At 48.3% G+C, this 21,434-nt stretch overlaps 1 protein-coding gene across 8 annotated transcripts in view; it reads right to left on the bottom strand.

Annotated features, from left to right (window-relative positions):
- Window positions 1-21,434, bottom strand: part of GTF2IRD1 (GTF2I repeat domain containing 1) — a 69,922-nt gene that overhangs the window by 14,304 nt on the left and 34,184 nt on the right. For 4 of the 8 annotated variants that reach the window (XM_032129809.1, XM_032129813.1, XM_032129811.1 and 1 more), the window contains exons 10-21: window positions 20,657-20,682; window positions 17,811-17,931; window positions 15,342-15,379; window positions 14,236-14,316; window positions 13,683-13,781; window positions 12,471-12,560; window positions 11,858-11,917; window positions 11,314-11,379; window positions 9,988-10,171; window positions 8,796-8,854; window positions 8,558-8,623; window positions 7,669-7,752 (exon numbers count right to left, since the gene is read on the bottom strand). In XM_032129809.1, coding sequence (XP_031985700.1) covers window positions 7,669-7,752; window positions 8,558-8,623; window positions 8,796-8,854; window positions 9,988-10,171; window positions 11,314-11,379; window positions 11,858-11,917; window positions 12,471-12,560; window positions 13,683-13,781; window positions 14,236-14,316; window positions 15,342-15,379; window positions 17,811-17,931; window positions 20,657-20,682 — 974 coding nt within the window. The remainder of the gene's footprint in view (window positions 1-7,668; window positions 7,753-8,557; window positions 8,624-8,795; window positions 8,855-9,987; window positions 10,172-11,313; window positions 11,380-11,857; window positions 11,918-12,470; window positions 12,561-13,682; window positions 13,782-14,235; window positions 14,317-15,341; window positions 15,380-17,810; window positions 17,932-20,656; window positions 20,683-21,434) is intronic. The other 4 variants (XM_032129814.1, XM_032129812.1, XM_032129816.1 and 1 more) reach the window with 4 other exon arrangements.

Here is a 21,434-nt window from a genome sequence, read left to right as displayed (position 1 = left end):
TTGCTTTGGGACATTATTCAGAGATAACTCCACAGGTATGTTCCCACTCTTAGGCCTGGCTGCAGGATCAAGGCTACATATTTCCTTGCAAGCACCTGGACAAGTCTTACCCCTGCCTAGAAAATGGGGTGTCCTGCTTCTGGCCAGGACAGGGTTAATTTTTTGCAATAGTCTGGAGGGGGTATGGCTAGGACACAGAGGTTATTAGTAACAGAACCATTAATCACAACATTGCTCGGTTTATTCTCGTGGTTGTGGTACCTAATCCTGTATATACTCCCACATATGAACCCTGTGCTCCTCATGGTGCTCTTTTTCAGAGCAGGGAGAGGGGTCAGGGTTGTTTTATTGCTGTATTGAGGGACATCAGTTTGTGATATGATAACATCAAGGGCAATGAGGGTCATTTGGGATGTGTATTCAGTGTTGCTCCCCTGCTCTGCCCTTGGTTGCTGCCTCAGGGAATTCATTAATAATTGTACCCAGCCTGTGGGGGGAAACAGGGCAGGATGATTCTCCCCAGCTTTCCACCCCCTTTTTCTCCTCCAGGCCTGTTACAATTGTATGTTAAGGAAAGCATGCACTTGTTGCTGTCTGCCAGGTCTCCTCAGTGTGGTCCACACCATGTTTAGAGTCAAGAAAGAGATTTCTAGGCAAGTTATTCAGAGATCTGCCCCAAGGCTATCATGGATAGTCATGAGTGGTATAGAATGTGGTAGAAAATGGACCAAATTTTGGGGAAATTCTTGGCTCCGGTGTGGTTTGGAAGTTGTCCCCTGGACAACTACAGGACCCGATAAAGTGACAGACTATTTGCAAGAAGAGTGTTGTGACCCCTCTGGAGAGGAGCAACTTACTGCAGTGTGCTAGGCCCTGGCTACTATTTTTCAGACACTGCTTGTCACTAGACAGCACCCTCGGGGAAAAGAGGAGGACAGCAGAGCAGCAGGCACTGTGACCACTCAAACTGCAGCTGAACCACACAAACAACCCCTGCCATTAGCAGTCGCCCCTATAAGGAAGAAGAAATCCAAGACCAAACCAATTCACTTAGTGAGGGATGAAGAGGAAGAAGGGCCCTCACAATGGGAGGAGGAGGCAGGGCCAGAGATAATCACCCGATCCCTATTCCGGGGTGAGCTGCGATATATGTGAAAAGATTTCAGCCACCAGTCGTGTGAACCCCTGGTGACCCCGCTGCTTCAGTGCTGGGATATCGCAGCCCACGCTGTGGAACTAGATAGAAGTGAAGCCAAGCAACTGGGATCCCTGTCCTGGGATGTGGGCATTGACGAGGGGACTGGGAAGAGGACAGGAACTCAACCTCTGGAAGCAACTCCTGCCAAGTGTGAGGGAAAGGTACTCTCCCAAGGATGATCTAATAGTGCACCCAAGCAGGTAGATCCAGTACCTGAGACAATTAGCTGTGCTGGAGGGAGTCTATAGAGATTCAAATAATGAGCAATCCCCAGTAGATCCAGATGAGGTCCAGGATATCCATGTGGCAGAAGTTTGTAAGTAGCACACCATCGTCATGCACCAACTCATTGGCATTGATGTCAATGAAGGAAGGAGAACAAACACTGCTCCAGGTGACTACCCAACTCAGGCACTATGAAGATGTCTCCATTCAGAGACAAATTCAGGAGAAAACACTCTGGAATGAGTCGTCTCCTCTAAAAAGAGTTCCAACAATCCCTTTACGCCAGTAGGAAATGAATACTAGTGAGCGAAAAGGAAAAAATAAAAACCAGCCATTTACTGACAAACAGAATGCCCAAAGGCACAAGAAAAAGGCAAATAAGTGCTAGATATTAAACTGTCAGACCTTACCCCCCCCCCCCCCCCCCCCCCCCACACACTGGAACAAAAACCCAAAATGCCACGGGAAGAAAAACCCACCGGCTTCCACCACGTGGTAGAAGATGGCACCGGCTTCTCTCTCAGGGAAGAACAAAAAACCAAACTGGGGATTCATGCAGCAGGTTGAGCAAACAGATGAGAACCTGGCGACTTCTCCGGTGTCGATCTTCTCTCCGCAGCAGATGAAGTAGGTGGGCCAGAGCCTCTCTCTCCCTGGCTTGGCCTTCCCAAGGCTTGGGGCGAGACGGAGCGGCCCCTCTCTCCTGCTGATCCCGACTGACTCCTCTCCCGCAGGTCCCATTTTCTCTGATCTCCGGCTAAACAAGCTGTCCAATTCACCTCAAAAAACTGCCGAAGGATTGCTGCTGCAGCTTCTCCAAGGCCAGGGAAGGGAAAAACTTCTTGTCTGGGCTAACAAAGCCAAGCTAGCCAAGCAAAACCCAGACCGCGCTGCACCCGCGAACGCCTGGGAAGTGAGGCTTTGAAAAAGCCCACAAAGAGCCCAAGGCTTCCCCCTGCCCCGGACCCACCTTAAAGATACAGCAACCATTGTTGGGCATAAAGCAGAGGATCAGGGAGTAGACTGTCATCATAAATCACCCCAAGAGAGAAGATCATCTTTTTTTGGTCCCTATTTATCTGTGCCTTGGCTGTGGAAAGACTGTCCAAGACTGTGGACAGATTCAAAAGAGTTGAGCAAATTAAAGAGGAAATGTCCCATGCCCCACCAGCATGGACCAGAGTCTCTGCTGTTGGGAGCAAGTGCCCCCTGCTTGAGACAGAGGGGACACACCACCAGGTAACCTGTGCTTTTTCCTGCATGGCCACAGAGAGGACATGAGGAAGTGGGATGGAAAACCCACCTCTGCCCCGGCAGCACAGGTATGAGTTGAGAGGGAGAACAACCAGCATAGGAAATTCTTCAAGGATAATGCCATTCCAGTCTCCAGTGGGGAAGTCCTCAGAGACAACAGGAGGGATGATGTTGCTTTGGTTCCTCTTGAGGGGATGTCCAGTTCACATTTTCAAGAAGTGAGCATGGAGTACTATGGCCAGAACCAGAGGGGCCCTGCCTCCAGCCAGGTGGAGGAAAGGGACAATCGGATCTACTGGACTCTGGATCCATGGCACATCAGACCCACAAGCATATACAGCTTTAGTTGACACTGCTGCACAGTGTATCCCCACTCCAACAAGATATGTAGGGGCAGAATCCAGCTCCATTTCTGGGGTGACAGGAAGATCCCAACAGCTGACTGTACTGGAAGCTGAAGTGAGCCTGACTGGAAATGAATGGCAAAACCAGCCCGTCGTGACTGGCCCAGAGACCCCGTGTATCCTTGGCACAGATTACCTTGGGAGAGGGTATTTCAAGGACCCAAAAGGGCATTGTTGGGCTTTTGGGAGAGCTGCTGTGGAGACAGAGGAAATTAGACAGCTGAATACCTTGCCTGGTCTCTCAGAGGACCCTTCTGCAGTAGGACCGCTGAGGGTGGAAGACCAACAGGTAGCGATCGCTACCACAGCAGTGCCCTGACAGCAACACTGCACCAACCGGGACTGTGGGACCCCATCCATGGGATGAGTCGAGAACTGGAGAACCAGGGAGTGCTCAGCAGGACTTGCTCACCCTTCAGTAGCCCCATATGGAGCGTGCATAAATCCAGTGGAGAGTGGAGACTGACAGTGGACTATCATGGCCTGAATGAAGTCACACCACCACTGAGTGCTGCTGTGCTGGACAGGCTGGAACTTCAGTTCGGACGAGCTGGAGTCCAAAGCAGCAAAGTGGTGCCACCAATGGCATTGCAAATGCATTTTTCCATGTTCCTCTGGAGCAGAGTGCAGGCCACAGTTTGCTTTCACCTGGAGGGGCATCCAGTACACCTGGAACTGACCACCCCAGGGGTGGAATTACAGTCTCACCATCTGCCATGGACTGATCCCAGACTGCACTGGAAGAGGGTGAGACTCAGAACACTTGCAGTACATTGATGACATCAATATGTGGGGCAACACAGCAGAAGAAGGTTTTGAGAAAGGGGAGAAGATAATCCAAGTTCTCCTGAAGGCCAGCTTTGCCATAAAGCAAACTAAGGTCAAGGGACCTTCCCAGGAAATGCAGTTTTTAGGAGTAAAATGACAAGATGGATGTTGTCAGATTTCAGTGGACATGGTCAACAAAACAGCAGCTCTGTCCTCAGCAAACAGCAAAAAGGCAACACAGGCTTTCCTTAGGTGCTGTTGGGTTTTGGAGGATACATATTCCAGATTACAGTCAGATGGTAAACCTTCTCTATCACGTGACATGGAAGAAGAACGATTTTAGGTGGAGTCCTGAACAACAACAAGTTTTTTAACAAATTAAACAGGAGATTGTTCATGCAGTAGCCCTTGGGCCAGTCAGGACAGGACAGGATGCAAAGAATGTGCTCTACACTGCAGCCAGGGAGAACGGTCCTTCCTGGAGCCTCTGGCAGAAGGTACCTGGAGAGACTCGAGAACAGCCCCTGGGGTTCTGGAGCTGGGAGTACAGAGTATCTGAGGCCAGCTACACCCCAACTGAAAAAGAGATACTGCCTGCTTATGAAGGGGTTTGAGCTACTTCAGAAGTGATTGGCACCAAAGCACAGCTTCTTTTGGCACCCTAACTACCAGTGCTGGGCTGGATGTTCAAAGGGAAAGTCCCTGCAACACACACTGATGCTACATGGACTAAGTGGATAGCACTGTGAGCTTGAACAGGAAATCCCAGTCACCCTGGGATCTGGGGAGTCATCATGAACTGGTCTGACAGTGAAAATTTTCGACTATCATCATCAGAGAATAGAAGGTGACATGCTGAGGAGGCCCCACCATACAACCAGCTACCAAAAAATGAAAAGCAATATACTCTCTTCACTGATGGTTCTTGTCATATTGTAGGGATACACTGAAAATGGAAAGTTGCAATATGGAGTCCTATGTGGTGAGTCACAGAAGCTATCGAGGGACAAGGTGGATCAAGTCAGGTTGCAGAGCTGAAAGTTGTCCAGCTGGCTCTAGATATCGCTGAGCAAGACAAATGGCCAATGCTCTACCTCTACACTGACACATGGATGGTAGCAAATGCTCTGTGGGGGTGCCTGGACCAATGGAAAATTACAACTACAGCACAGAGGGAAACCCATCTGGGCTGCTGAAGTGTGAGAAGACATTACTGCCCAGGTAGAGAAGTTAGCTGTAAAAGCCTGTCATTTTAGATGCAGACGTACACGAGAGTCAGGCTACTGAAGAGCATCGCAACAATGGACAGGTGGGTCAGGCTGCCAAGATTCAAGTATCTCTGGTGGATCTGGCCTGGCAACATAAGGGTGAATTATTTCTAGCTCAGTGACACCTGACACGTCAGGTCATCAAGGAAGAGATGCAACATACAGATGATTTCATGACTGAGATGTGAGCTTAGCCATGGACACCATCTCCCAGGTTATCCATGACTGTGAAATATGCACTGAGCTAAAAGCAAGACAAGTGGGTAAAGCCCCTGTGGGGGGCAGTGGTCTAAATAGAAGTAAGGGGGACCTACCAGATCGATTGCATCATGCTGCCTCAAACCAGCCAAGTCAAGCGCTAAGTGCTCACAATGGTAGAAGGCACCACTGGAAGCCTGGAGACCTACCCTGTGCCTCACGCCACTGCCTGGATCACCATCCTGGGCCTTGAAAAGCAAATTCTGTGGCAACAGGGCACACTGAAAGAATTGAGCTGGACAATGAGGCTCATTTCAAAAATAGCCTCATTGACACCTGGGCCAGAAAGCACAGGAGTGAGTGGGTGTATCGTATTCCCGATCACAGAATCACAGAAAGAACTAGGTTGGAAAAGACCTTTGAGATCATCAAGTCCAACCTGTGACCTAACACCACCTCATCAACTAAACCATGGCACTAAGTGCCACATCCAGTCTTTTTTTAAACACCTCCTGGGATGGTGACTCCACCACCTCCCTGGGCAGCCCATTCCAGTGCCCAATCACTCTTTCTGTGAAGAATTTTTTCCTAATGTCCAGCCTGAACTTCCCCTGGTGCAGCTTAAGACTGTGTCCTCTTGTCCTGTCTCTGGTTGCCTGGGAGAAGAGACCAACCCCCACTTGGCTATACCCTCCTGGTCAGGTAGCTGCAGAGAGTGATAAGGTCTCCCCTGAGCCTCCTCCCCTCCAGGCTAAATAATGCCAATTCACTCAGTCGCTCCTCACAGGGCTTGTGTTCCAGGCCCCTCACCAGCCTTGTTGCCCTCCTCTGGACACGTTTGAGCATCTCAACATCCTCCCTATATTGGGGAACCCAGAATTAGACACAGCACTCAAGGTGCAGCCTCACCAGTGCCGAGTACATGCACCAGCCTCTAGAAAAATTGAATGGTAAAATGCACCATTAAAATCCACACTGAAAGCAGTGGGTGGGGGAACCTTCAAACATTGGGATCTACATTTAGCAAAGGCCACCTGGTTAGTTAATACCCGAGGCTCTATCAATTGAGCTGGCCCTGCCCAATCGAAACCTCCATGTACTGCAGAAGAGGATAAAGTCTCCATGGTGCATATAAGAAATGTGTTAGGGAAGACAGTTTGGATTAGTCCTGCCTCAAGCAAAGGCAAACCTATCCATGGGATTGTTTTTGCTCAAGGACCTGCAGGCACTTGGTGGGTGATGCAGAGGGACAGGGAAACACAATGTGTCCCTCCAGGGAATTTGATTTTTGGGTGAGAACAGTCTGTAATGTTGAACTGTATAATATTGGTTGCTGAGTGACACTGCCACTGTTTGCCATAACTGCCATGGCCAATGAGGATGGACTGCTCCAGATACACCAGTCATGAGCTCGTGATACAGCAACCAGCCAAAAGCACAGCAGCCCTGCTGCCATGGAAGACCTCTAAGATGGATAGAACCCACAATCATGGACTAAATTAACTCAACAAACTTCTTGGAGGGACGGATTCAACTACAGAAACAATATCTGTGCTTGTGTATACACACAAACATACATATATATGTATATATACACATATATATACACACACACGTATGTATATAGTTGGAAGGTGTAGAATTTCAGTGTGATGTAAGTGGTATAGAATAAAGGGTTCTGACCAGGACAGGGTTAATTTTTGCAGTTGCCAGGAGAGGGCAAGGCTAGGACCTCTATATCACCTCACATCATTTTCCAGGAATGAGGGAAGGGGTCCCTTCCAGTCAAGTAAGTGTGACAGAGGGGGTGGTCAGGTAGCACTGGTTCCCTCTGTCACTGATATTGTAGCTGTTACTGTTTGTTTTCTTATTCCATTGCTGTTTCCAGTAAACTCTTCTTATCTCAATCCGTGTCTCCAAGTCTCCTCTCCAACCCACTGCAAGGGTAGGGAAAGGGGGAAGGACAAATGAGCAAGCAGTGCATGGCTTGCAGTGCTTCAGTGTGAACACTAAGTTGGGGTATAATATTCCTAAACCACAACATGGGGATAATAGCATTTCCCCTGCTCTAGGAACAGAAGGAGCAGCATCTTCTTGTTCCCCAGTGCTCACTACGGCCTATTCCTATTCCCTTCCTAACCTCTTACCACCCCCTGTGTTCCCACAGCTCCTGCAGCAAAGAGTGCCAAATCCCAGATCTGCCATTCCCTCCTGGCCCTCCTAACTACCAGCAGCTCAAGGGAGAGATGAGAGAAAGTATGTGGCAAGAAGGAATCAGGAGCAGAGGGGAAAGATAAAGAGCAAAAAAATATGAGAGAATAAGGGGGGGAATAAAACAAGCCTGGTTTCTCACCATATTTCTTATTGAACAGGTCCTGGACTTGTTCCCGCAGTGTATTAGCAATGTCTATTCTGGAAAGCCTGGCGTCATAATTTTCTGTAAAATAAAGAAACAATTATAGATTTCTGCTGGTAAATTAAAAGGCACTCTGTGACTTTTAAGTAATGCCTTTTTCTAATTATAGGAAAGCCCTTATCTTGCAATTATCTAATCTGTGGAGTGGGTCATTCAAAGTCCTTAAAAATAATCTAAACAGAAATATGTTGGGTTATTTTTCCCTCGCCTGTTTGCTAAGAATAAAAGGCATGTGAAATCGAAGATTCAGTTGTGATAATTACCAGCATTAAAATGTAACATACTCCAAAGCCTCTCAGAAAAGCCAAAGGCTTTGAAAAAGCTCCCCATCCTTGTGCAAACTCTCACAGGCCCCCAGGGCCCAAGAAGAGATGCTTGAGCAGGGTAGCACTTGCCATCACTCCATCCCCCAAGGGAGCCACCATACTGCTGCCAGCTAAACTCGAGTGGCATTTATACAAACATCACACAAGTGGAAAAAGCCCCAGCAAACCCCTAGGCTTGGAAACTTAATTATGCATCTCACAAGGTCAGACAGGGAGATAAGCCAAGTTGGTTAATTAGAGCACCATGCAGAGCACTTCGAGCCTCTTCTTGGACCTGCAGGACTGCCTGTCCTGGCTGTGCATCTTGTCTTCTAGGTGCCTCTGCTTTCCATCCTCTCATCCCACCTCCTTCTCTCCTTCCTCCCAGTCTTGTCTTGCTCCTCTGCCATCCCACCGAGCCCCAACACCTGCAGCACTCCCTTCCCACGTCTGTCCCATTCAGCCTCCACAGTGGGCCAAGGACTCTACCTCAGCCCCCACATATGCCTCCAGCCCCACACCTTGAAAGCCCTGTCTCTTCACAGCGTCCTCCAGCAGCAGCTCGCTCGAGTCCCTCTCGTCGGCGGCTGAGACAGGGGACATAAGAGGAATTATGATTCATAGTGCTGCCAAGGGGGATGTATGGGAGGGGGTTTCCAGCCAAAGAGCAAGGTGGAGAGGGAAGGCTGTAGGAAACCACTCTCACTTCTCTTCTACCTAGACCTTGACAGCCCAGCTGCTGGGTGTCTTTCAGCCTACCTTTGGCTGCCGGGCTGTCTGACACCGACTCCTTTACACCCTCCGCCAGCAGCTCCGGTCTGGAAAACAGGGAGAAGCAGAAGGCATGTGAGTGACCTCCCTGCCAGTGACACCCTGCTGCTCCAGCATCCTCAGGACACCACTCCTACAGCCACAAACCATTCACCCTGTCTGGCTAATGCCATTTAAAAGCTCCTGCAACACAGCAGAAGAACTTTGGACATAGTTCTCATGCTGACAGACTCTTTAATGAGTTGATTTATCACTCCTTGGGATGAGATTAAGCAGGTGATGACTGAGCAGCTTAAGTCAGCAGCTACAGACTTTTAGTGGATATGGTCCTGAACATTTTTTAGGGATGGGAGCCATGCATGGCTCCTTTCAACATAAAATTGACCCCAAAAATTGCCATTTGGGTACCTAATGCTAAAGCTGCTTAGCGAGGTGATAGTAGGGCTTGTTACAAGCTGCACTGAAGCTGTGTCACAAAGGAATATATCTGAGATCAGGACAGGAGGAAACCCCAAAATATGGTTGGGCTGATCTGAGAGCTGCTGTTCTGACACCACAAAGTCTCCATGCTCCAATATTTATTTTTTCTGTTTCAGTCACCTGCAGCATTGGTTGTGTCAGCATTTGGGTGAGAAACTGCCCCCAAAATACCTAAGACATCTTAAAATTCATCTCCGCTGGATCTGTTCCCTCTTTCAGGGCAATGCTATTACATTAAATTGGTTGTGGCTTGTCACAGCCCTCCCACAGTTCTTATGACACCCTTGCTCCCCAGCACAGGGTCAGCATCTTCCCTCATGTCTGCGGCATCCCATGTGCACATGTGCACGTCTAGACCTCAGCTGGAGCCACTTTCTGTAGGAAAACCCTCCAGGGCTCCCAGCCCTTCTCCTTGCTCCACATCAGGGCACCCTGAAGTTTAAGGCCTCTTCACCCATCCTGCAGAGGTGGCCAAATCTTTTCAAAAGCAGGTTAAAAACCCAAAAGACATGAAGAAACAGATAACACTATCGCTGCCTCCCATGGATGGCTCCAACAAGGCAACAACCCTTCCCTGCTTCTAATCAAGCAAATTTATTGAAGGCGACCAAGGGATGGGTGCTCTCCAGGACACTGCACAGCAGCAGGAGCTCTGAGCAGAAACACCCTCCCCAAGGGACAGCCACCCCACCTGCCTTACCTTTTAATGACAAACTGGATGTTGTTGCTCGCTTGCAGAATCTTCTTCAGCTTTGCAATCCCGAAGCAGTTGGGACGGCGCAACAGGATGCCTTCTGGCAAGCCCACAACAAATAGGTCCTCAGGGTACATCAGGAACTTGGAGTAGGGGACTTTGACTGGCTCTGATATTCCTATGGCTTTCGCTGGATGGGGACCCAATCTCATTAGTTTGCTGGACCTCCATGTCAAGTTTAAGCAACAGCAACATGGTATGTTGCTGGAGCAATTGAAGAGGTTTTGGGGGAGTTTGTGGTTGCTCTGTGCCCGGTGGGGATGTCCCTGACACCGGCAGACATGTGTGAGGGACAGAGCCATGCAGCCACCTGGAGCAGGCTTTTGCATTTACTACATTGTCACAGCCTTTCTACAAAGGCTGCAAGCATCTTTCTGCAACGCAGTGGAACCCCACACCCAGACCCCTACGGAAATCCCTCTGCTAAGTGAGGGGACAGGGAATGTGCCTGGGGGTGCCCCATCAGCCTGTGCAGACCAGCATGGTGAAGACTCCCCTTGCTCTGCTAAATATTGCCAAAAGCAACCAAACAGCCAATGCCAAGCAGTGTTATTTGGACAGATGAAAAAACAGGTTAAAACCCCATCTCATCAGCATGGACTCCCAGGCTGTTACTGTAGTAACATGGGGGCCGTGAGAGCCATTGCTCTAATGGCTGTTCCAGCTGCATCCCCAGTGCCCAGCCCTGCCTGAGAGCATCCTGGCTCTTCTCCTTTCCCTGGTCACAATGTGCTCTACCAGCTCAGCTGTGTCCCTGGCTTTTGAGGACTGTCAGGCAGAGCCACATCTCCTGGTCCTAAAAGTGGCAAAAACTTTCTGCCAGCTCTCAAAATGCATGTTTGACCTCATTTGCATTTCTTCTCAGTTAAATAACCTCTGTAAGTAGATGTGAGCAGAGCATGCTGAGTGTCAGCCCCCACCACCAAGGTGCCACCAGCCTTCCTGAGCCATGCAAGGATCCCCGCAGGTGGAAAACACTCTCTGATACTTCAAATAAGTGATTGGGGGAACCATTTTGGACCTTCCCTCTGCAGGAGGAAGGCTGAAAAGTCATGGCAGCAATTCCTGGGCTGCAGCCAGTGAAACAATTTCAAGGAAACCAAGGGGAAGAGCTGCAATAACAAGGCTGGAGAAGGTTTCAAATGCATTTGTGATCCCAGCAGACAGCAGATGAACAAATTAGATTGCACCTTCACTCAGCTGCTGGTTTGGAAATGGTAGGTGGCAAAACCAGCACCTGGCATGATGAACATGTGTTAATGACCATCTTACCATATCGTGAGTTGAACAGAATTTCAACTTGTTTCCTCAAATGACTTAAAACGTCCCCTATACCATCTGCAAAAAAAAAAAACAAAAACAAAAACAAAAACCCACAATACAGAGAAATGCTCTGAGCAACCAGCTGCTTCCAGAGCAAGCACTGCGCAGGTGAGCAGCCCCTGCCTGGGCTCTAGCAGAGACAGCCATTCCCTCTCCATGCCCTCACATCAGTGCCAGTCCTCTGACTGCAGCCTCCAAGCTGATCCCCTAAGGAAGGGCAAGGATGCACCTCCCCAGAGCCGTGCTAGCAGTCAGGGGAAAAAAAAAAACATAGGTGAAAAAGTAAAATCAAGCCCAAGAGGAGAGGACAGAGACCAGGAACACAATGGTGCCCTTCTATGGGCAGAGGTTTTGGAGGCTAAAGGCTAAAAGCTAAAGGCTTTGCTGATAACATAGGAAGCTCACAAAACCCACCCTAAAACACATCTGTGTGCATCCATCCTTCCAAAAACCTGCAATGATGGGTGATGCTCAGAGTTCACCATACACTCACCTGATCCCTCCATCTGCTTTTCTTCATGTCGAGACTCCTCACTGGAACCCTTCTCTGTCTCTGCCGAGGAAGAAGAGGGTTAGCAGCAGCAGGCAGCAGCAAAACCAGAAAAGACATAAGCAGGAGCTCTCCAGATGCCCTGCAGCCACACAACTGCTCCCTCCCCTCACTAAGCTCAGAGCATGTGTCCCAGCAAAGGCTGGGCTGGTACCAGCATGCCAAGAGCTGCATCAGCAGAATAAACCCAGTGCTTCCATACAGGAGGGCTGCCCACCCTTCAGCATGGGCTCCCTGGGAGAGGAGAGACCCAGCAGGAGCAAGGCCGCTGCTGGGCCAGCATACATCCTGCAGGTAAATTCCAGGCATGCACTGGGCAAAGAGGCTTGGATTTTCAGCATGCTGGGGCTGAAGAGAGTATGGGAAGGAGCAGCAGTGCCAGAAAACCCACCAGTAATTCTATCAGAGCTCCCAGCTGGCCTCATTGAGGCCAAGACTCTGGAATTAGCTCTCAAACTCCACCACTTTGGCTCATAAATGGTATTTAACTCATTTTTGACACATGCATGAACACCCGTGCTACTGTGCAGTCTTCCAGATGCTTGACTTCTGGTACCTGCTACTGTTTCCAGGATGTATCTCGATTCATCCGAGGCCATGTGTGTGGGCACAGGGTCATGCATTTCAACTGGACCAGGTGATCGGTCTGCAACAAAAACCCATGGGCACCTTCTGTTCTGATGCCAGCGGGACACTGTCCCCAAAACAGTGTTCAGAGGGTCCCAGCCATCAGCAAGGACTGAGTGAAGGGTCCCCCACTCCCAGGAGCCCCACATACCACCAGAAGATGCTCTGGGAATGCATCTGCCTTCTTCCTCCCAGAACCACCCAGAGCTCATCCCTACACACACCTGACCTCTCGGTCGAAGGGAAAGAAGCAAAAATCTCTTCCTTAACTCCACAGAAAGTGAAGAGCAAAACTAGTTCAAATTATTTACTTGGCTTAATTCCATCTAGACACTAAATTTTGACTTAAAAAGCTAATGCTGCTTGATTTAGCTACTACATGGGGGAAAACCATTCCATTAATGCTACCTTCCTCAACAAAATCAACCTGCTTTTGGTTTCCCTTACTTTAAACCTGTCTCTCCAAATGCTAGGCTGTCCAATGCCCTCAAAGACCCATCCAAATTCAGCTTTAAATGAAGTTTCAGTTAGTTTATATACTTCAATCAGGTCACTTCTGACCTCACAGGGTAAATAATCCCAATTTCATCAATTTCTCCCTGTAGGTGAGCACGTGTTTTCTATTAATCCTCGTCTTTGTCCTCATCTGTATTCCCTCTGATTGAACTCGATCTTCAAATAAGGCAAAAGGTGGACTCTAGACTTGAGATATGATCTCCCTAGCATTGGACAAGTGGTAATTCTTCCCACTCCTCCCATGGACCTCCAGCTCATCATGTATCTGCTTTCTTCTCTTCCATCCGCTGCCCAGTTGAAAATGAAAATGTTTGATCTACCACTACACCTTGTTCCTTCTCCTTCCCCTTCCCCTATATTAACCATAGGTAAGTCCATTCTACACCAATCCTGGAGTGACTCCTTAACTATCACCTTACTAAGGGGACTGCTACAATTTGGGTACAACAGAGATTGCATTGGTGTGGTGGGGCCAGGTGTCACTGCTGTCCCCAGCATCACTTACCCTCGGGCTAGAGTCCTGTTGCTGCCCTCATTGGGTGGAGATTATTAATTAATGATTGAAAGCACACTGAAAATGCAAACTGCTAACAATCCATTCATTAAACCCTGAGGATCATCCTACCATTTGCTGTGCTGCCCAGGACAGGTAAGTGGAAAACAGACTCTCCAAGCTGCCCCTCAAGCATGTCATGTCCATCACAATCCATTACCACTGACCTCTCTGGGCAGAAACATGGAGAATTTCCCCCATCAGTGTCAACAATTCCAACACATTTTCAGCATGTGCTTAATATTAAACCTGCCTACTATTAGACCTGTTTTTATGAACTCTTCAAAACCAGGGTGTTTTCTAAATGAAGGGCCTCATCAAAAGCATCCTGCACTCAGTACCTAGGATCCTCCACATGAAGCAAAGCAGCAAACCGGTCTCACTTTCTCCAGAGGAAAGGCAAGATAGGAAAGCAATGAAGGAGAGAGAAAACCAACAAAGAGCCCTAAAACACCTTCCAATGCTCCCAGGAAACCTCAGTATGTTCCTATGTCAGCAAAAGATCATTCTGTGTACATGAGGGAACCTTACGTGCTGGGAAATACCCTGCAAATGCCTCTTCTCAAAGCAATATGCTGAAACCTGATGCAGCAACCACTGCAAACAGATGGACCCCAGCAGCTACCTGGTACGGTGATCTGGATGATGTTCAGCTCGTCTGGTTCGATTTTGATCTGCCTGATCCCACCTAGCTCTGCTGAAGTACCTATGGGGAAAGGCAACGGAAGGCAGTCGCCAACAGGATCCAGCAATGCCATGTCTGCCCAATACAGCACCAATGCAGGGAAAGCATGACCAGCTGTGACTTCAGTGCCAGCTGAGCATGTCACAACAACAAGGCTTCAGTCAACTGGCCCAGGAGCATCAAGCCCATGGCATGGGGGTACCCAAAGGGACACCGATGGGCATGGCTTCTGCAAACAGCTTGGCTGGCAGGAGCTGTTGGTGCCCTCAAACTGGCAGCTGGACCTTGTTGTATGTTCATTTCCTGGCTTTCTTCACTTAAAATGAACTGGGCCAAGACACCGGAGGAGCTGTCTCCAGTGGGCAGCTCCTAGCAATTTTAATGCTCCCAAACTCATGCCTGGAACTTGCCCCTATTCCGAGAAGGCTGACTGCAGCTGCATCACACCAAGATGTGACCAGCTGAACCCTGGCAAAATTCAGTGTGGTTTCAACCCCAGCAGATGAAAGCCTGTGCTGACCAGCTGCCCCAGGAGGAGGCTGCCCACAGTGCTCAGCCCAGCTTCCTCTTCTCTCAGGATGAATTTCCTCACTTAGGATGGGACGGATCCAGTGCAAGGCACTGAGTCCCAGCTTGCAGCTTGGAAAGGTAAGGCAGCAAAGCTTGGTCTGGTGTTTCAATGGGTTCAAGTTCCTAAATCTGCGGAAAAGCACTTCCTTTTCATTCATGGTGCTTAGAATACCAACACCGCTGACTTCTCAGTGGTGGCTTTCAAACAAACTCAGAGAGCGAAGACTTCCCTTAGCTTTGCATTTAAGCACATGCTTAAATCTCATTATTTCAATTTATGTATTTTTAGGCCCCAGCTGGAGGGTCAGAGGGTAAGGGCCTTCATCTCTGCATCAAATGGGGATAAAGTCCTTAGAGAACTGCACTGTGGTGCAACCAGGCAACTAATGTCACACATCCAAGTTACTTTGCAGGTGTGTTTCTCTGGTGTGCCCCCAGTAACACTGTCTTGCAAGAGAAAATGAATTATTCCTCACCTGGTTCACAGCCTTCAGAAACACTACACTTCTCAGACCTGAAAGGGAAAGGCAGACAAGAAAGGTGGTCATGGTATAAGAAAAGAGAGAGCTTAAAACCTAGTGGTGTGTGGACAAATTCTGGCAGGAGGGAGAAATGCTGCCTGGTATCACAGAGGGCTGCAAGAGCTACAGAGGGGTCCCCAGGGTCCCTCCACCCACGGTCCCAGCAGTGGCACAGCATCCATGGCTGCAAGGTCTGTGAGTTTCTCTGCAAATAAGCCCTGCTCTCAAATCTGCCCTGGTCCTGCACCCTTGCTGATGGCAGCCCTGCCTCTAGACACCCATGGCTGGAACTACAGCAGAGAGCTCCTGAAAACAAGAGAGGTTGTTTTTAAGCCCGAAACTTGGTTGGCTCCATCCCTTTTGTGACAGAGAGCAGTGCATAAGTTATTACTACAATGTGGTTACTCATGAGGGTAAAAAAAATAGGGAGAAAGGAAAAATCAATTGATTTGGTAAATATTTATTCTGTTCAAAGCTTTTCTTCACTGAAAACTGGGCACTATCCCAAATTCCCATCTACAGTTAACTTCACATGCTCAGGAATTTACACAAGTTGTTCTGCATCCCAATGAGATTATTTTGCATTCTCAGGATGCATGTGCTTTCTTGTCTCTCTCTTGAACAAGAACCATGGCTCTTTGGCAGTAAGAGACCCAAGGAACCACTCTGGAAAACACACTCCTTCACAATGTTGGTCCTTCAGGGGGAAGGAAAATCCTTCTGAGCCAGTGCTTGTTGGCTCAGAACAGATGTTCAAAAGCACTTCTCGCTTGCCTAAATCCACTCAGGAGCATCAGCAGAACAAACCACAATACAAGCCAGAAGTGCTCTTGAAATGTTCTTCCTAAATGTGGAAAGGCAAAATGGATCATTGGTCTAAAGGTACTGTATATACTACCTGGGAGCCTTGGGAAAGGTTTTAAATTCTTCCACTTTGGATCAAAGTAAACATTTCACCAAGGAAATTTGGGGGGAGGGCTTCCCTGGGGATTGTGTTACCTCTCACAGTCTCTGGCCCTTCTCCTGGAGTATTGGGCACTGCACTTTCCCTGGAGCAGGACTCTGACCTGTGGGGACCATTCCTACAGAAACACTCCTACCAAGGCACAGAGGTTCCTCATTTGCAGAAAGAAAAAAAACAACCTGACACAAACCCTCCTTTGAAGCTGAAGATACCCAGAGAGCTGGAGACAAATGACAGTCCTGCAGACTGGGCAGCTCAAGAGATCTCTGCCCTCCAAAGCTGTGATATTTTAGTACTGGCCATACTGCCAGGTTCACTCATTGCCTGCCCTAACACTGCAGGTTCTCCTGTCATGGACATGCTTTAGGGGCTTGCAGCAGCCACATCCAATGGGACAAACCTGAAACAGCACTGGGGAGAACCAGAAGAGACTCCAACCTGTCACAGGTTCATGTCATCAAAGGCTCAAGAAAGGAAAGGAACGCAAGAGATCTCATGGATGGGACAAAGACAAGTTACCTTATTTCCCCATCCTGGCCTGCACAGGTTAGCAACTACATAGCACTGTCTGAAGCCCCAGCTGGTGGAGCTGTCAGTGCTGGGCAGTGAGGCTTTGTGCCAGAGAAGCTGAGGAGCATTTTTCACCTCATGGTGTGAAGCAAGGTTCCCTTGTCTTATAGCACTTCATAAGCTATAAACTGCTGCCCTGCCTCTTTTCCTTAAAGTGATTTTAAAGGCTAAATTATACCTTGCTTCCACTGAATTAAGAATAAAGGAAACTGGGGCTATAAAGAGAAAAACACCTCCTGGATCTCCCAGTGTGGGTTGGAAAGCTGCACGCTATGTGCTATATGCTCCACAGGTGCTGCCAACCATGTTTTGGACCTGTCTAGCTCGAGGCATGGTTGTAACAGAAACAGGTGCTCTCATAAAAAGCCTCCTGCCCTGCTGGGCTCTATAACCCCACCTTTATTAAATGCACTGTTAGGCTCTCTGTGAGCTTTATAAACAAGCAACACTTAATTAGCAGGATGCTGTTATGGTGTGGGCTGAGGGTGAATCCTTTAGGTCATGCTTTAACACCAGAGACAGTTTCAGCAGATAATCCCAGGCATGGCCCTCATTTCATCAGTTTTGCTCAAAATTAATGATTCCAAACTTCTGGCTTGCAAAAGGACAGGGCTGCTTGGCCTCCTCCTGTGCTGACTAGCTGTACCATTGCAGTGGGGTTTTAGGGAGGCAGGAAAGCAACACCAATTTAGCCACTCACCTTCCCATTATGGACTCGCAGCATCTCCCTGATGCTGCAGCTTTTACTGAATCGCACTCATGGCACCCTCCTGCACCCACTGGATGTTGCTGATGAACACAGCAGTAACCTGCTGTACACATTAATAGCCCCGAAATAACTCTCTGAGGGATGTTACTTCGCAGGAAACAGAACCAGAAGTCCCACTTACCTGCTGTTGGCCTGAGAGGTCCCCACCAGGTCCAGCATGGCCCCACGGTGTGGCTCGGGGGAGATCTCCCGGGGAGGGCTGGAGGGCTCCAGCTTGGTTGGATCTTTGGTAAATTTGCTTCCTGTTGCCAAGTGTGCATGGTGGGTTTTGGGAGAAAAGCAAAACCAGGATTAGCAACTGGAGATGCCAATGTTGCAGATTGTTCCCCTCCTAGTCCCAGAGCCGAGGTCAGGGTGGGGGAGTAGGTTTTCAAGTGTCACCTGCTTCCAAAGACAAGGAAGCTGATTCTGTTGGGTTCACATGTTAAAATATTAGCAAGACATTTGCTTAAACCTTCCATAACTATGTGTGTGCTGGGAAGCCCTGCCAGGATAGAGCATCTCCAGAAAGGGCTGGCTGATAGGACAGAGTTCCAAAAACTAGAGTCTAAGGTCAGAAAACCTAGGGCCATGGATCACTGCTGCAGGAGCAAGCCCTGAAGTGGGGAGAGTCCTGTCCCAAGGGAGGGGATGTGCTGCACTGGATGCAAGCTTGGCAAAACACAGAGTAGCAGACACACAGACAGCTTTGTCTCACAACTCCAAGCCCACCAAGCAGCAGGAGAAATCTCTGTCACAGTGACACAGAGAGGGATAGAAGCATCCTGTCACCATGAAAAACTTCCTTTCTCCCTTCCCTGTGCCTCAGCAGCCTGAAAGGAGATGAAATGAAGCCTCAGCAAAGACCTTGGAGACGGAAAGAGTAATCTGAAGGCAGAGTAGGAACTAAAATCAGGCAGGGAAGGTGAGCAAAGAGCTGAAGAATGAGGGCTGGGGGAAGAAGGGAGTGAGACTACATTGTGAGGCTGCAGAAGCCACAAGATGTCTCGTTAAACAGCTGTTGCCAAAGGCCCTTTGCTGCTCTCAAAGCACCATCACAATATCCCCGCCCTTCTAAAACATATTCCATCTATGGGAACATGATGCCACTTTCCTTTTGGTTACAGCCTGCAAGAAAGGGCAGGGCTCTGGTAATAGGATCAGCAGAAATATAGAACCTTAAAGACACTATTTATCTACTGACAGTCCAAAAGGCTCCTTTTAATTTGTGCTTTCTATGAACCAAATCTTGTTCTTGCACCAGCAGAGCCTGCCTGAAGCTGCTACCCAGGGGAGTAACAAAAATAGGTTTCTGAGCAGTGGTGGGTATTTTAATTAAAGGGTGAGCAAAACTATATGGGGAAGCTTTGGGATACTTCGCAAATGGCAACTTAAAATACAGCTCCACTCAGAAAATAATGTCTTCACAGAAATGGCACCTCCTGACTCAGCAGATGCTGGTTTTTTTGCACAAGCTGATGTGCTGATGCAAACCACAGAAAGCCAGGTTTAATGGGTTTTGCTACTGGTAGCCCTGCAGGGATCTGTCAGGAAAGCAAGACCTGCCACCCACCTCAGTTCTGCTGGGTTTGCTTCCTCATCTCCGAATATCCACCTGCACCTCCCTACCATGTAATCCCCAAGCTCATAGCACAGTGGTCTCCATCAGCAGATCCAGAGCTGATGCAGATGTACATGATGCCTCCCCGAGATACTGAGCAGCCATTATGCAAGGAAAATCCCAGCGTCCCAAAACATGGTTGAGTGCTCCATCCCTTGGGGATGGGTTAGAGCTTAAAGAAATCCTTTTCATGAGAAAAAAAGCCATTAATGGCTTTAGACAAAGAAATCCCCCATGTAGGTAGGACCCCCTCCAGGTTCTGCTGGAGGCCCCCTTTCGGTGGTTCCAGCATCAGCATGCTCAGGAAGCCCTCTTAGGGCTGGGGCTGTCGTGGGGCCAGAGTGATAATTTGGCTGGCAGAGATACCTGGGAAGAAGGCATCTGGAGAACTGCCAGCGTGTGCGGTTGGCAGCTCAGGGAAAAAAAAAAAAGCCAAACCACCACCCCAAAAACATGTCTTTACTTGTGAGCCAAGCCCAGGCAATCCAGGACCTGGGTGTGATAAATTTGGATCCAATGCCAGGTGTGTATGAGGGCAATGGGATGAAGGCACTGCTGGAGTGCAGGCTGAGTCTGACAGCATGGGTACCTGTCTCCTTATATCTGCCAAGAAGCACTTATCATGGAATCACAGAATGGTTTGGGTTGAAAAAGACCTTAAAAACCATCTCATTCCACCCCCTGCCATGGGCAGGGACACCTTCCACTAGACCAGGTTGCTCCAAGCCCCGTCCAACCTGGCCTTGGACACTTTCAGGGATGGGGCAGTCACAGCTGCTCTGGGCAACCTGTGCCAGGGCCTCCCCACCCTCACAGTAAAGACTTAGTCTGGCTTCTCCAGCTCAGAGAAAAAAGGAACAAAAACACAGAGCAAAGAAGGTGAAAGAACTCACTCTCCACCATTTTATCACAGAAAAAATGAACTTTTTGTTATTTTTATAACAAAACAGTTAGCAGCTGGATGATGCCAGCACTTCCTAGTCAAAAAAAAAAAAAAAAAAAAAAAAAGAATTTACCCTTGAGGAACACAGCAGTGATTTTCTTCCTCTTGAAAGTACAGATATATGCCATGTACTGCCTGTACTGTGGCTCAGCCTGGTTCAGGAGCCAGCCCAGCCTCACATACCAGGAATTCTCGCTTACCCTTCAAAACTCCATTTTTAAGGGGAGTACAGAGCTTGTACTGATCCCAGGCAAAGGCAATCTCAGCATGTCCTGGGGTAGGGCACAGCAAGGCTTCTCCTTACTGAGCATAACTGCATGTGTCTTGCACTTCTTCTGCTTACAGGTGACATTATTTCAACTCTGCTTTTCTGGATAACCTTTCAATTTTGTGGGCAATAAATCAAAGGATTTGGAGAACGTACCTGTAAAAATTCTTTCATCAAACATCCTAGGAGCAAAGGAAAAAAAATAATTAGAAATAGATGCTGCTAATGACTGAATTGGAGCTTTAATTAACGAATAGCATTAAACCTAGTCAAAATAGTAATTTTATTCTTTCTCTAAAAAAAGGGAATTAATTTTTCAGCTTAAAAAAAGGCCTTTTAGCCTGTTGTGCAGCCAAGAAACCTTATAGCATATGCTTTTTAACTAAAGCATCTCTAAATCTGCTTATAAGTCATTCTCTTAATTTAATTAACTTATTAAATGAGGCTGCAATAGGCTGGCTTTACCAAAAGAGACAGTGAGACCACAGTAGCTGTTGCTGGACCTTCACTTTCCAATGTAGACCATTGACCATGATGTCACCTGTCTCCTGAATATTGTATTTTGGTGCTACCTGCAACTTTGCTCATAGGAGCAAAGTATGTCCAGGGCCACATCCCACAGCCTGATCCAGCGTGGTGCAGCCTGAGCAAAGCAGGACAAAGTGGCTCCTCTATCAATTGACATGAGGAAAGCTAATTCCTTTTAGGATGCCTGAATTCCATTGATGTTGGTGATTTTAGCCCCCTTGGGAGCCTTGCACAGGATTTTTCTAAGCTGTAGTTTCACACCTCTAGGAAGGGAACACAGGTGCTGCATAGGCAGGGACTGAATAAATCAATGTATTATAGAGCAGATTCTCTTGACAGAGAAGCAAAGAGAGATTGCACAGCATAGTGATAACTGGGAATACATCCACTCCTCCTACCCCAGTGG

This window comes from Corvus moneduloides, chromosome 20 (genome assembly GCF_009650955.1).
Source record: "Corvus moneduloides isolate bCorMon1 chromosome 20, bCorMon1.pri, whole genome shotgun sequence".
NCBI classification, from domain to species: Eukaryota; Metazoa; Chordata; class Aves; order Passeriformes; family Corvidae; genus Corvus; species Corvus moneduloides.
This window is presented reverse-complemented; position numbering and strand designations above follow the sequence as displayed.